Here is a 12,319-nt window from a genome sequence, read left to right as displayed (position 1 = left end):
GGCATTTTTAACAAAGCTTGGGGGCTAGACAAGGGACAAAACGACTGAACTGAATGTTAATTACACTCTGCAGCCTTATTTTCTTTTGATTTGGAGCTGACTGGCAACTAAATTAACAAAAGTGTGACCATAACTGCTGCCCTATTTTCATTTAAAAGGAGAGCAGACTCTAAAAGGCTATCTTTACAAAGAAACAAGTGAGGTCTACTGATTATTGTTAAAGGGCACTGTCTTTAAAAACATAATAATAAGAATAAGCCCAAAAATACTCAATTTCCAATTGATGTGATAAATTAGTCACTGGTATGTCCACCTTTTGATAATTCCTTGGCTTGTGATTTTAAAATAAAACATAATAAAAATTCGCTGTAATGAATACTGATAGATAGCAGTGATCTAATTTTTAATCATGTGACCACAGTACATGCTTAAGATGTGTTTCCCCACAACTGCTTCTGTATTAAACTAGAGACAAACTGATGTTTGAAAACCAAGATGCTAATATTTGGGGGGAAATGAATAATTGGCTGTCTAATTTTTATTTTACTCAGACATTCTTGTTTCTTATGACAGCATTTAGTTTGGTTTGTTAATGTTCATTTACAGTACTAGTATTTTGTAGTAATAACAGCAAGATGCTTTCTCATCCTTTCCCCTCACCCCTCTCTGCCTTGTAAGGAAGCTGCAGCTGCACTAAGTTGTATTTGGTCCTTGTCGTTGCTCCGTCCTTTTGCACCTGCAGCTCTGTTGGTCTCATCTTAACACCTGGCACCATGAATTATCCTCTTTTTATTCACCGTCTGTAGCAAATCTCATTTAGAGCTAAGCAATATATATTCTGGCAGTCAAATGACCATAAATGTCAGTATGTATTTCTCAAATGTAAATATAACTGAATAATTATATTCAAAATGCTGTGAAACTTTGCAGCACAGAATGTCCTTTAATTCTAGCACGCATAATCTTAAAAAGCTGTGCAGAACGGCTTTCAGGATTCTCTATCTGAAATGTCAAGTATGGATGACACAGGCAGTAAACCTTTTCTTTAGAATCCTAAATATTGGGTTTGCTCTCTATACAGATCACAAACTTAGTAATACTTATTTGTGGAATTTACTATAACTTTCTGCATTTGCTTTTTCACTCTCTAAAATCTGGATATAAATGCAACAAAAATGTCTCATTTATTTAGAGTATTGTGTATTTGCACTTGACCTATAGCATTGCAAAATAGTTTGCAGCACTTTTGAGTTTAAATGCTGACCTTAGAAGCAGTATGTTTAGACCACTGATCCTAGGGGAGCAGTGTTCCTGCTTTTTATACTTAGATCACTTTGAAATTTCTGTGATTTTTAAGTTAAAACTGCCATAAGAACCAGAGAGCATACATAACAACAGTTTTTGTTCCAAAGTGGTTGAAGGTACTTACTTGGCTATCATAAAAAGTTGTTTCTGTTCTAGATACTATTTAATACCCGACAAGTTTTGATGGTACTACAGACCACCCTGTACTCAGTCACTGTCCTGTACCTCTCCCCTTTTCACACAAAAGCAGCTGCAAAACAAAGTTTTTCTAAAACCAGTCAAGAGTAAAATTCTTTCTCATTTGTCTTCCAGACACGAAGATCGATTGAGAAGTTATTAGAATGGGAAAACAATAGGTTATACCACAAGGTGAGTGCCGCAGGGAGCAGCTTCGTACTGTTGGAGTTTGAATTGCACAGTATGGAAACAGATGCTTTTGTTGAACGAAAAATATGAAAGGTGGACAAATGGGCTAGTCTGTGTGCTGCAATAAAATACAGCTCATTTTTCTTCTTTTTCTTTCCTCCTTGTCTAGCTGTGCTTGCATTGGAGACTAAGCAAAAGGAAATGTGAAACGAATAACATGATGGAATATGTAAGTTAAAGGGCTGTTTTGTGAGTTTCTCTATTAAATGATCATTTATTTTGCTTCTGATCTTATTCTTTTCATGATTATTAATCAGTAAAGGTGTCAGGAGCTTAATCGCCTGAGTGCAAGGATTTTCTACGGTTCACAGATGCATGGTTTCATGTGCAGGACTGATTTATAAAGTTATGAATGACTTGAAAACAAGGCTTCACTGTGTTCTGAAAAATAATAAATTAATTGCCAAGATAAAATAGCTTGAACATGTGCTGATGGAGTGTGAAATTTTAGATGCTGTATAAAGAATAACCACAACTTTGGTTACGCAGCAAGTCAGATATGGCTATTTTATATAATGCTAATCAAGTCCAAAAGTATGGAAGAAGACCTTTCAGCTAAGCTGTTGGAGCTTAAGAAACCTTTAGCCTTTTTAGATTTTAACTGCCCCTTACCTCAACTATCTTGGAAGTATCTTTATCTCCAATTGGTGTCACTAAAATATTTTTAAATCTGTCTCTGGAGTTTTAATTTACTTCAGTCGTTGGCTGAGACTCCATAAACCCTTCTTGGAAATATACAGTGAGAAGTTATATGTGGTTTAAAATGAGTGATGTCCTGTGTAGGATTTCAGTTTGTTTAGCTTGCAACTTGTTCTTTTTTGGTGCTGTTCTTATTTCCATTTTCAATATATTTTGGAGGTACATAGGATAGGATGAAATTAAGCTGCTAAATGTAAAAAACATTAGAATTTCCATAATTTCTTTTAATGCCTCAGTAAGTAGGCTACAGGAAGGTTAGCTTTTTAAAAATAAAGATTAGCTTCTGAGAAATATTGGCTGAGTTAGTTCTAGCTTAGTCTGTGATCTTCCATTATGCAGTACTTTGTCTATTCTTTAGAACAACAAAGCTATAATGCACGTAAAAATTCTAAAAGTGATTAAACAGTTCAAAATGATAGACAAATGATCTTTATCTTTTAGTCTTCCCCTTTTCCCAGTCTCTCCTTTAGATCTTATCTCTTGCCTGAAATACAAGGTCTTCAAAATGCTTTTTTTACAGATGGCTCTATTCAGTTCACTGAATAAGTACTTTTTGTAACATTTATTCTACAGAATTTTTTAGGTTAGATATATGAGTGTAACTGAAAATGGAATAAAACATATTTCAGAAAGTATACTTAAGCTTTGCCTAAATGAAGTGTTTATACTTTGCTGAAAACTTTTATTTTTTTATAGGAAGCATTGTCAAACCCAATGTTCTGCAGATTCAATTGGAAAAAATATAATGTGAGTTTGTAAATACTATGGCCCAGCAACATTTACAGATAAATATTCATTCTATTAAATATAATTCCAAATCAGTTGACCTGCTTACAATAAGAATATAAGCATGGGCATATAGTTTTACAGGATAAAGATCAAAGATTTTATTTTCAATTTGCAAAGTGTCTGGTATTATCTCTGGATATGCTTAACGAGAAAATTTTTACAAAACTTCACTGTACCATTTTCTTCTTTCAGTGAACTGAAATTGCCAGTGTCTTTAAGAACTGCCCGTTATATGATTGTGATTTAATTTTAAATAATAAACTCCTATCCTCAACTTTTCACAAAACAGATTATTTAAGTTAGACTCTTGTACCCAAAACTTGGTGCTTTGCTGAATGAGGTTTGAAATCCACTGTAACAGATGTTAAACTAAATAAATAATTAGTGAAATAAAGAAAGACAAGATAATCTTATACCTTTGGTATAAACACGGTGTTCCAGCTTTACTTCTTTCTCCCCTTTTGAAACCTTGTCTGAGCATTAGAAGCCCTGGTATCTCTGCAGAATCCAGTGGTTGACTCAGGCCAGTGATCAGTGGATTTTGAGCAGTTTGCATCACTTCTGAAAATAAGTACCTTCTGAATATCTCAAAAAATAAACCGGTACACCTGGTTTCAGTATTCATTACTCCAAAATGCCTTAGAAATAAAATCGGAGACTTGTTTTCTGAGGCTTGGTATGCTTGCAGAGATAGAAGTCTTAATTCTCTAAGCAGCTAAGTTGTATTCTCCTTTAGAATCAAAAGCATTGAGAAATAATTTTTAACTTCTTAGAACGGTGAGTTTCCCTTTAAAGTAAATAAAATCCTTATTTATGTTACCAGATGCATTTATTTGTTTCTAAGTCAGATCACACTGCTGTGTTATGACTGTCTCTGAAGGAAGAACATGCACAAGTGAACATTTTCTTTAAGCTTCCTATTTAAAGGAGGAAAATACTTGGATTGTGTTCTGGAGTGGACCCTATAGTGTACTTAGCTCAGAAAAACATAGTTTAGATTTGAATTGAGACCATAAGAATAATCATGCAAAAGCATTAGTCAAGTTCTTGTTAACTACTTGAACATTTGTAGATATGGGAGCTTTGCAAAAGTTGATACACTTTTTTATACAGGTATTGAACTATAAACATGATTTAGAATCCTGTATTAAGTGGCAACAATTCTGAAGTAAGTGGAAGTGCAATTGAAAATTAACTTTTTATGCATTGTGCATTCAGGAGGTTTTTGTTTTGTTTTTTTTTAATGAATGCATTTATGTCTTTCATAATTTTTCCCAATGAATAAATTACTACATAATAATTCTCTAACATAATTAGCTTACTTCAGTTTGTTTTTGTGTCTCATATCAGTAGGCAAACTTTTCCAGTTGAATTTGATTCTTTGAGTATTGGTTTTCTACCCCAAACCAATTATCATAGATGACTTTTCTAATGGTCTCCTACCTGAGACAAGTGCCGTGATTTTTGCTTTTCATCACAACTTGATATACTAAAAATAACCACCCAAAACCATGTGAATTATCATTGTGATAGATAATAGGATTGCTGCCATCTTTAACACATATTTGTTTTCTTTTTAAACAGGTCATCCTTATAGAATTTTTACCAAAGACACCGATTTTTCGACCAGATTAGCATTTGATTTATTTATAGAGACTTATTCAAGTATGTTGTCTTTCCAATGGTGCCTTGCTTGGTGCTCTCCTGGTAGTGACATAGCATTGGTTCTACAGAATCTTGTGGTGTTTTCATTCTTTTTTTGTTTGTTTTGGTTTTTTTGTGTTTGGTTTTTTGTGGTTTTTTTTTTTTTTGGTTGGTTGGTTAGTTGTTTTTTGTGCTTTTTTAATAAGAATGTGTTCTAAGTTGCATTTGGTCAAACTCTGCAAAGGAATTTCACACAAATGTTAATTACTACTTAAGTTATTTTTACTTTTGCTACTTCTGTTTATTAATATATCTTGGTTTTCAAAAGAGTCTTTTATATGTGTGCGCGCGCGTGTGTACATATATATTACTATAAATACACAGCTGAAAATGATACACAAGTGAACAGGTATTTTTTTATCCCAATATGATACAACTGATTGACTGTACATTGTGTAAATCCCTTTAGTCATTCATTTACATGCTGAAGTTCCTTCTAAGATACCCCTAAACTTCTGTCAGTGGCTAGTCAATTGTAAATACTTTTATTTCTTTTTGGGATGTTGACTAGTCTCTTCCAGCAAAAGAAGGAGACAAAGTTCTTTTTGAAACTGTGATTTTTGGAACCCAGATGTTTTTAGTAGAAACCTCTATTCTTTTCATGAAGAAGTCCTGTCAGCTGGTTCTGAAAAAATTTGGCTTTAAAAAGTTAAAAAAAAAAAAAAAGGCAGCCAAGTGGAATTATTTTACTCAGACTAGAAGAGTCACTGAGAGAATTGCATGCATCTGGTTAGTAGAACTCAAGATCACAAAAGTATATTATTATTGCATTTTATAATGTAGCTGTTTTAATTCAGTTGCCATGTGCCAGCTTTATTCATACTGTTTACCAGATCCTGTACACAGGGGTGCAGAAGGACTTGTTTTACTAAAACTTAATTGTCCAAGAAGACTTTTCGTGGGGTTTTTAATTTATTTTGAAGCCACATACGCAGAAATAAAGTTATTGAAAAATTCTTGAACAGTGCAGTTCCAGATGAAAATGCCATGTATTAAAAGTAATCAAAGCAGGGTGCACTGGGCAACAGTGTAAGTTTAAATTAGGCAGTTATTTATTGCACCCTTTTTTTTGCTCATTTTGGTTTACAAAGGTTATTTTCTGCACAAGTATAAGACATTTTTTAACTGGATATGTGATGTACGCTTGGGTCAGGCCAGTTGTATTTCATTTCTTCTGATTATGCTTTAGTTGTACATATCTTCACACATAGCTTTTGGGTTTTTTTTAATTGCAACTCATATTTTAAAATTTGCTTTAGGTACCTAAAATTACTGTACACAAAATTGATGTAAGTTAAGAACATGTTCCTTGTACAGTTGTGTTAGCAAGCAATAATGTGAATATATGAAAAAACCAGATATACTCTGCTTAATATTTGTATGAATGAAAAGTTGATAAAAGAATAGTCTTCTCTTTTTAATCTTTTAAATACAAGTTTTATTTCAAGGTAATGTATTACAGGTACCTTGATGCTGTGAACTATTTTTCTATGTCTTCAAAATATTTATTCTCTGTAAAATATTCTCTAGTGAGTATTACATTCCTAAATTGTTCATTGTGGGAGTGGTCGAGAAAGTTTTTAAGTTTTCTTAAATCTAAGCCTTCTGTATCTGTTCTCAAAATCCATCCTTTGCTCAGCTTTTGTCTGTGGATTTGTGCTTTGAAAATAGCTATTCCACTTGGAAAATAGCTCAGCTATACTTTTCATACAAGCCTACAAGTGTGTTTCTTTGACTTGACGGAGTATGATTTTTAATCAAAAAATCCCAGTTTTGTGCTGGCCTCACTCTTCTGAGTGCCACCAATGGTTTCTCTACAAAGTAACTGTTTATAATTTTCTAAAAATCAATTTCAGCCTCTTCTTCAGTACAAATCTGAGTCTGCTCTACTCCTTCTCTCACCCAGTACTAGTAATTATAACCTTGGACTAGTTTCAGCCTGTGAAAGGACAGAAGCCTAACATTGATGGCAGCAGAGACTGGGGAGGTTAGAGGTACAGAGGAGAGGTTGGAATTGAACAGAAGTGATAACTGGTGATAAATACTGATGACCAGAAATACATACTGGTTTCTTTTAGTGTCAGTTTTCAATAAAATGAATATTGGATCATATGAGGCCTAGATTTTATAAAAATTTTTGTTTGACTATACAAATACCTTGTGTCATGGATGCAGTTTTCCACTGGTGTGGAAACCTATCCTTCCACTCTAGTGGAAGATATGGCTTATGATATATTCATAGCAGCTATTCATAGCAGCTATTTGCCTTGGTCTACTGCCCAAACTTCCCATGCTATGTTCTGTCCATGTCCACAGCTACCTTGCCAGCAGCACCCAAACCCACCAACAGTAAAGCTGCTTTGGGTGTGATGTGTGCTGAGACCAGAGCAGTGAATAGAGTGTGGCTTACAGGTTTACAGAGTATCCCATTAGTAAAGCTTCCACGTTAATGGTAGTGATAGCTAAGATCTTGTCTACTTCTGGGTGCATCAGCAGTCATGGGCTTGGTTAGCAGGCATTTCTGTATTTTAGCTGTGACTTTCTCTTTAAGAAATAATACAGAGATCTAAAGTAGAGCTCTGAGCAATTAAAAAGTTAAATCCCTTTGTAAGGAGGCCAGACTTACTCCCTCAAAAAGTATTTTGGATATTTTATTAAAACAATGTCTCTGACTTAAAATATAATCAGGAAACTTGAGAAACTGCCTATATAGACAGATGAGTTTTATCTCAGAAGTGGTACACTCCTGAAGAAGTAGTACACTCACCTAGTAAGAATGTTACAAAACATTTTCATACAATCCCTTTCAATTCATTAATTACAATGATGGAAGTTGAAGACGGCAGGAGCTTTAATCAACTCTTTAATGCCTACGGCAGTTGTCAGGATTTTCTTTTGATGTTGCTTCTGAAATACTAAATCTATTTATTTTGATTGCTAGTGAGAGGACATATATTACCTTTTTTGTCCACTTGGCAAAGAATGAAATTGCACAGTTTGAGCAGACCAGAAGCTATAGCAGGACTTCCAGGACACAGCCTACTCTTTGCTAAAATAACTATTACATTTTACTAACTTGTTCAGCTTCTTGCAACTCAGCAATTCCTACAAATAATCTTACCTAGCTCAAATTTCCTTGAACAGTTAAGTTAGGTATCAAGTTGATATTAATCATTTAGCAAATGATGCTAATTGTGCCTGTTTCATCTTTAGCCTGCTAAACTAATGGTGAAGGCATCAATGAATCCCTGTGAGAGCTAAATACTATTTTTAGATATAGTTGCCCTTAACTGAATAAAGGTTTCTTTCTTACTGTAATAGAATAGCAACAAATTCTTTTTATTTCTTAGTGATAGGTGGAAATAAGTTCTGAGGGAAAAGAACCTTCTGTCTGACCCTATGTGACGAATTCTGAAGAGCTCATCTGTTGTTAAATAGCTGTAACTTGAAGTTTATATTGGGATTGGCAAGGTTCACCAGAAATGAAAGAGTTTATGGAGATAGGTTACAGGAAGTCAGTAAATTTTTTGTGATAGGTCAATAAGAGTAATTTTAATAAACTATTTATGCAAATCCAAAATTCCCCATGATACTTAAACCCAAGTAGAATAGATAGTAAGAATGCTTTACAGTACTTAGATGTAAATTATAATCTGTAAATCTATTTGTTAAATTATATGTTTTTGTAATTCTCAAGACCATGGTGTTTAAGTGAAGTACTCTATCTCTCAGATACAGGCTTACTTAAAAGTCAGTTTTAATTTTTTTTTTTCCAAAAGTCATTGTTTAATCCCAAAGATTGTAGGAAGAGCTTTAAAATGCAATCTGTAACTGCTTAGAATCCAGGAGCCAAGGAAAAAGAACTTGTCTTTATTCCCTTCCCTCCACCCCCTACCCTAAAGTCTTAATTTTAAATTGGTCCCCTTGTTTTGGAGCCCTAGTTTATGGGTTTTGAGCAGCTGGCAATAATGCAAATTGTCCACCAAAAACCCCATTTGAATTCTGAACAGTTTAAAAAGATCACTTTAATTGAAGAGGCAAAAGACTTGTTAAGCAAAGAAAATCCTTGGTTCTTTTAAGTTCTCCCAGCACTGCTGTTGAGTAACTGAAAGAAGGATCATGATGACCCTACATTAGGTCAAAATCCAGATGATTTTGTGTAAAGGAAATGCTCAATTAGAGAGGTCTCAGAGCCTCAGATGTCTTGGATTCATAGTAGTGACTTATTAAGGGTACATGGCGCTGGCTATTTTTGTATCTGTAACTAAAATAATTTATGTTGCTCTTCAGCAACCTTGCTTATGAAAAGAAAGCATTTCAGAAATCTGTATTCATCACTGCTAATTTGCTGTAGTTTCTGTGCTTCTCCCTATAGCCACGTTGCATTTCCATGACAAACAGCTAAGTGTATGATCATTATAATGCCTTTAATAGCCATATTGTAGGTAGAAATATTAACTTCTCAGGGACTAATAGGAAATATGAAAATGGAGTTAATGAGCTGAATGCCTATCTGCATGAAGGCTTACTCTGCAAATGTCACCCTAGAAACTTGATTGTAATATGCATGACCATTATGAATGTTACCAATATACAATTATGAGAGCTTCTTTTACCCTGTATTACTACGCTGCTGAATGTCAAAGTATGTTGGATAAGGATAAATGAAGGGGGTTTTTTTTTCTGATTTGGATGCAGTGATTATTTCTAATGGTGCTACCTTCTTAATTCCTGTGTTTATTCTTTGTAAAGTTCCCTCTGTAGGCTGGGTGAATAAGGGGATACTGGTATACTAAGAAAACAGTATCATTCTTCTTGAGGAAGTAAAATAATTTCAAGGGGAGAAGTACGCTAGCAGAGAAAAAATTTCATTGCTGAAAACATGCATTTATTCTTCATTAGATACCCATTTGTATTGTCTTGTTGGTAACAGTACTTCGCAGTTCATTAATTTTTGAACTTTCATCTTTCTGCACATTGATGCTTCAGTCAGTGTGGGCTAAATTAGAAACTATGTTTGAAAATGTAAAACCCCCTGATTCCTTGCATGAAACTTCATATGTTGACACTTGTGCTGGTGTATGTATCCCTACCACATAACACCTGGGTAATACACATCTTTTATAAAACTACATTTTACGTTTTCATGGAAGTTGTCCTTTTAAAAAAAAGTCTTCTGGTTTATGTCATTAATATCCCATTAAGATTTATTTTCTTGAAAAAGGATTCATAAATGCTTGACTCCTCAAAATACAACAGACCGGTAGGAACAATTTAATGAGGCAAAAGATGAAACATAGGAATTAGGAGAAGCAACACCCAAAAGATTGGATTTGGGGATTAGGTTTAGAGTTCTGTGAGTATGACAGAAAACAGTTTTGAACTGAATTAAATGGTATTGAATGATGCAAGTTAAGCAAAAGCTAGTAGTCCATTTCAGTAATTATGTAGACTGTGTTACCTTCTGTTCACTTTTTTTATTTTGATAAGTGGGTTATTAATTGTGATTTATGCTCTGGTTGATAGACAATTTTGCTATCATACAGAATAATAATGCAGAAGGTAAGCATCCTTCTAAACTCAGCATCTCTTCATTTAAAATAGCCAGACCAAAATGGCATTGCTGATGAGAGCTGCACTGTGAGTGCAGAACAGACTTTTCCTAAGCTGGAGCCTGTAATGCATGGCTAATTGTTTCCAAAGGAAATTCTTGACTTGTCCAGACAGCTCCTGTCATGTGACAGTATTTTGAAGGCCCACAAGTAGGATCCAGTTAGTACAATCTAAGTTCAGGTAAGTAAGACTTTTGTAGTTAATTGCAGTTTTTACAGAGAAGGGAACCATTGACAACTGCTCACTTTTAGGGCACAAATAGTAGATTTTTATAATGTTTATTGAAACATGCTTTTTTGTTGTTGTTTGCTCCTCATATATAGCTTAATAATTGAAAGTTACTTTGCCTCAAGTTGAAAACTAGGCTTAGTAGTCGGCTGAAGACTTTTTTTTGTTACAGTATTTTAGGTTTATAATACATTTTTTGAGTCACATTTAGAAATGTTTCAAGATACCCCGATGCAATATAACTTGATATTTTTATCAGTTTTTTGGCTGTATGTTCAAACTGGTTTCATTGTGCTGATATAAATATCTAACTCATCCACTCCAAGTGTTTATCTCTGATCCGTTTCTGCTAGCAGCAGGCTTTCTAACTTGTTAGGATATGCAGTGTACCTACTGGTTAATATTGTCAATGAACAGTTTGGTTCAGTGAGATAACATGAATGCCAGTAGTTCCTGATTTGAAAAGTGTAACCCAGATTCTTGTTTTCGTAAAGGATGGAGTATGGCAATCAGGATATGAACTCATTCCAAACAAATTTGAAAGAGAGTAGTAAACTACAAAACAGTGCCTAAATGTTGTGTGCTAAATTAGACCTGTGTAACTCATGTTGCTTTGAAAGAATTTGCAGAGAATTGCATCAGACTGTGTGTGCTTAGGAAAGACCTGTTAAATATATGAAGCAGTAATGGTAAATAAGTCACTGAAAGGATGTTGCCATCAAGAGAGAAAACTTAAACCCCAGTATTTTGGAGTATGTTAAAAATCCATTTCAAGCAGAAAATGTGTAAGCAATAATTTAACCTAAAACTGGATATTACAGAAGCTGCTACTTCTAGAGAGCCTTGATGTTAATTTTGCCTGTTGGGCATCTCTCCTCTCACAAAGAGGTTAGAAAGATAGGGTTGCTGCAATTTCCACTGTTGTAACATTCCTCTTCAAATATCCTAAGTCTGGGTGAGAGACTCAAAGCTTAGAAGCCAGTACTGTGTTCACAGGGTGCACAGCTTTGGGAGGAGAAGCTAGGAATAAAAGGACTTTTTAAAGGCTGCACAATTGTATATATGCATATTTAAGAATATTTAACCATGTCTGCTAAATTACTGAGGCTAATCTATTGTTGAATTATAGAATATTATTTAATACATCGACATCGGTTTTTCCTGACCTGACCCAGGATTGGAATGGACTCCAATATAACTTTTTTTAAAGCATTTCTTAAGTTGTATGTATCATAAACTAATAAAATAATTGTTAACCTATCTACTAAGCCTTACCATTTTTCATCTGTGTTGGGGGAGGGCGTGGTAGGGAGAGGAAGAAGGGGAAAAACCTGAGAACCTGCTGTATTGTGCAATGGTCTCATCTTACTTCCAGTTGATACTTTTATAGATGACTCTAGGACTGGAGTTAGCAAATTACAGGCATTGCCTGCGCTAAGTGTTTCAAACTGGTTTTTCATTAAGTCCACATTTTGAGTTCTTTAAGCTTTTCAAGCTCTAATGATAGTAGGATTTATTAAATGTACTGTCATGGTTGAATGGTAATGTCGAAGCT

At 34.3% G+C, this 12,319-nt stretch overlaps 1 protein-coding gene across 1 annotated transcript in view; it reads left to right on the top strand.

Annotated features, from left to right (window-relative positions):
* The window catches only part of CHIC2 (cysteine rich hydrophobic domain 2), a 25,483-nt gene extending 13,458 nt beyond the window's left edge, over positions 1-12,025 (top strand). The window contains exons 4-6 of the mRNA XM_017744298.1: positions 1,618-1,674; positions 1,841-1,900; positions 4,804-12,025. Of these exons, the coding sequence (XP_017599787.1) occupies positions 1,618-1,674; positions 1,841-1,900; positions 4,804-4,854 (168 nt within the window). The 3' untranslated portion in view covers positions 4,855-12,025. The remainder of the gene's footprint in view (positions 1-1,617; positions 1,675-1,840; positions 1,901-4,803) is intronic.
* The last annotated feature ends 294 nt before the right edge of the window (positions 12,026-12,319 follow it).

This window comes from Corvus brachyrhynchos, unplaced genomic scaffold (assembly GCF_000691975.1).
Source record: "Corvus brachyrhynchos isolate BGI_N302 unplaced genomic scaffold, ASM69197v1 scaffold17, whole genome shotgun sequence".
Lineage (NCBI taxonomy): Eukaryota > Metazoa > Chordata > Aves > Passeriformes > Corvidae > Corvus > Corvus brachyrhynchos.
Note: the sequence above shows the minus strand (reverse complement) of the source record. Positions and strands in the feature narration are given on the sequence as shown.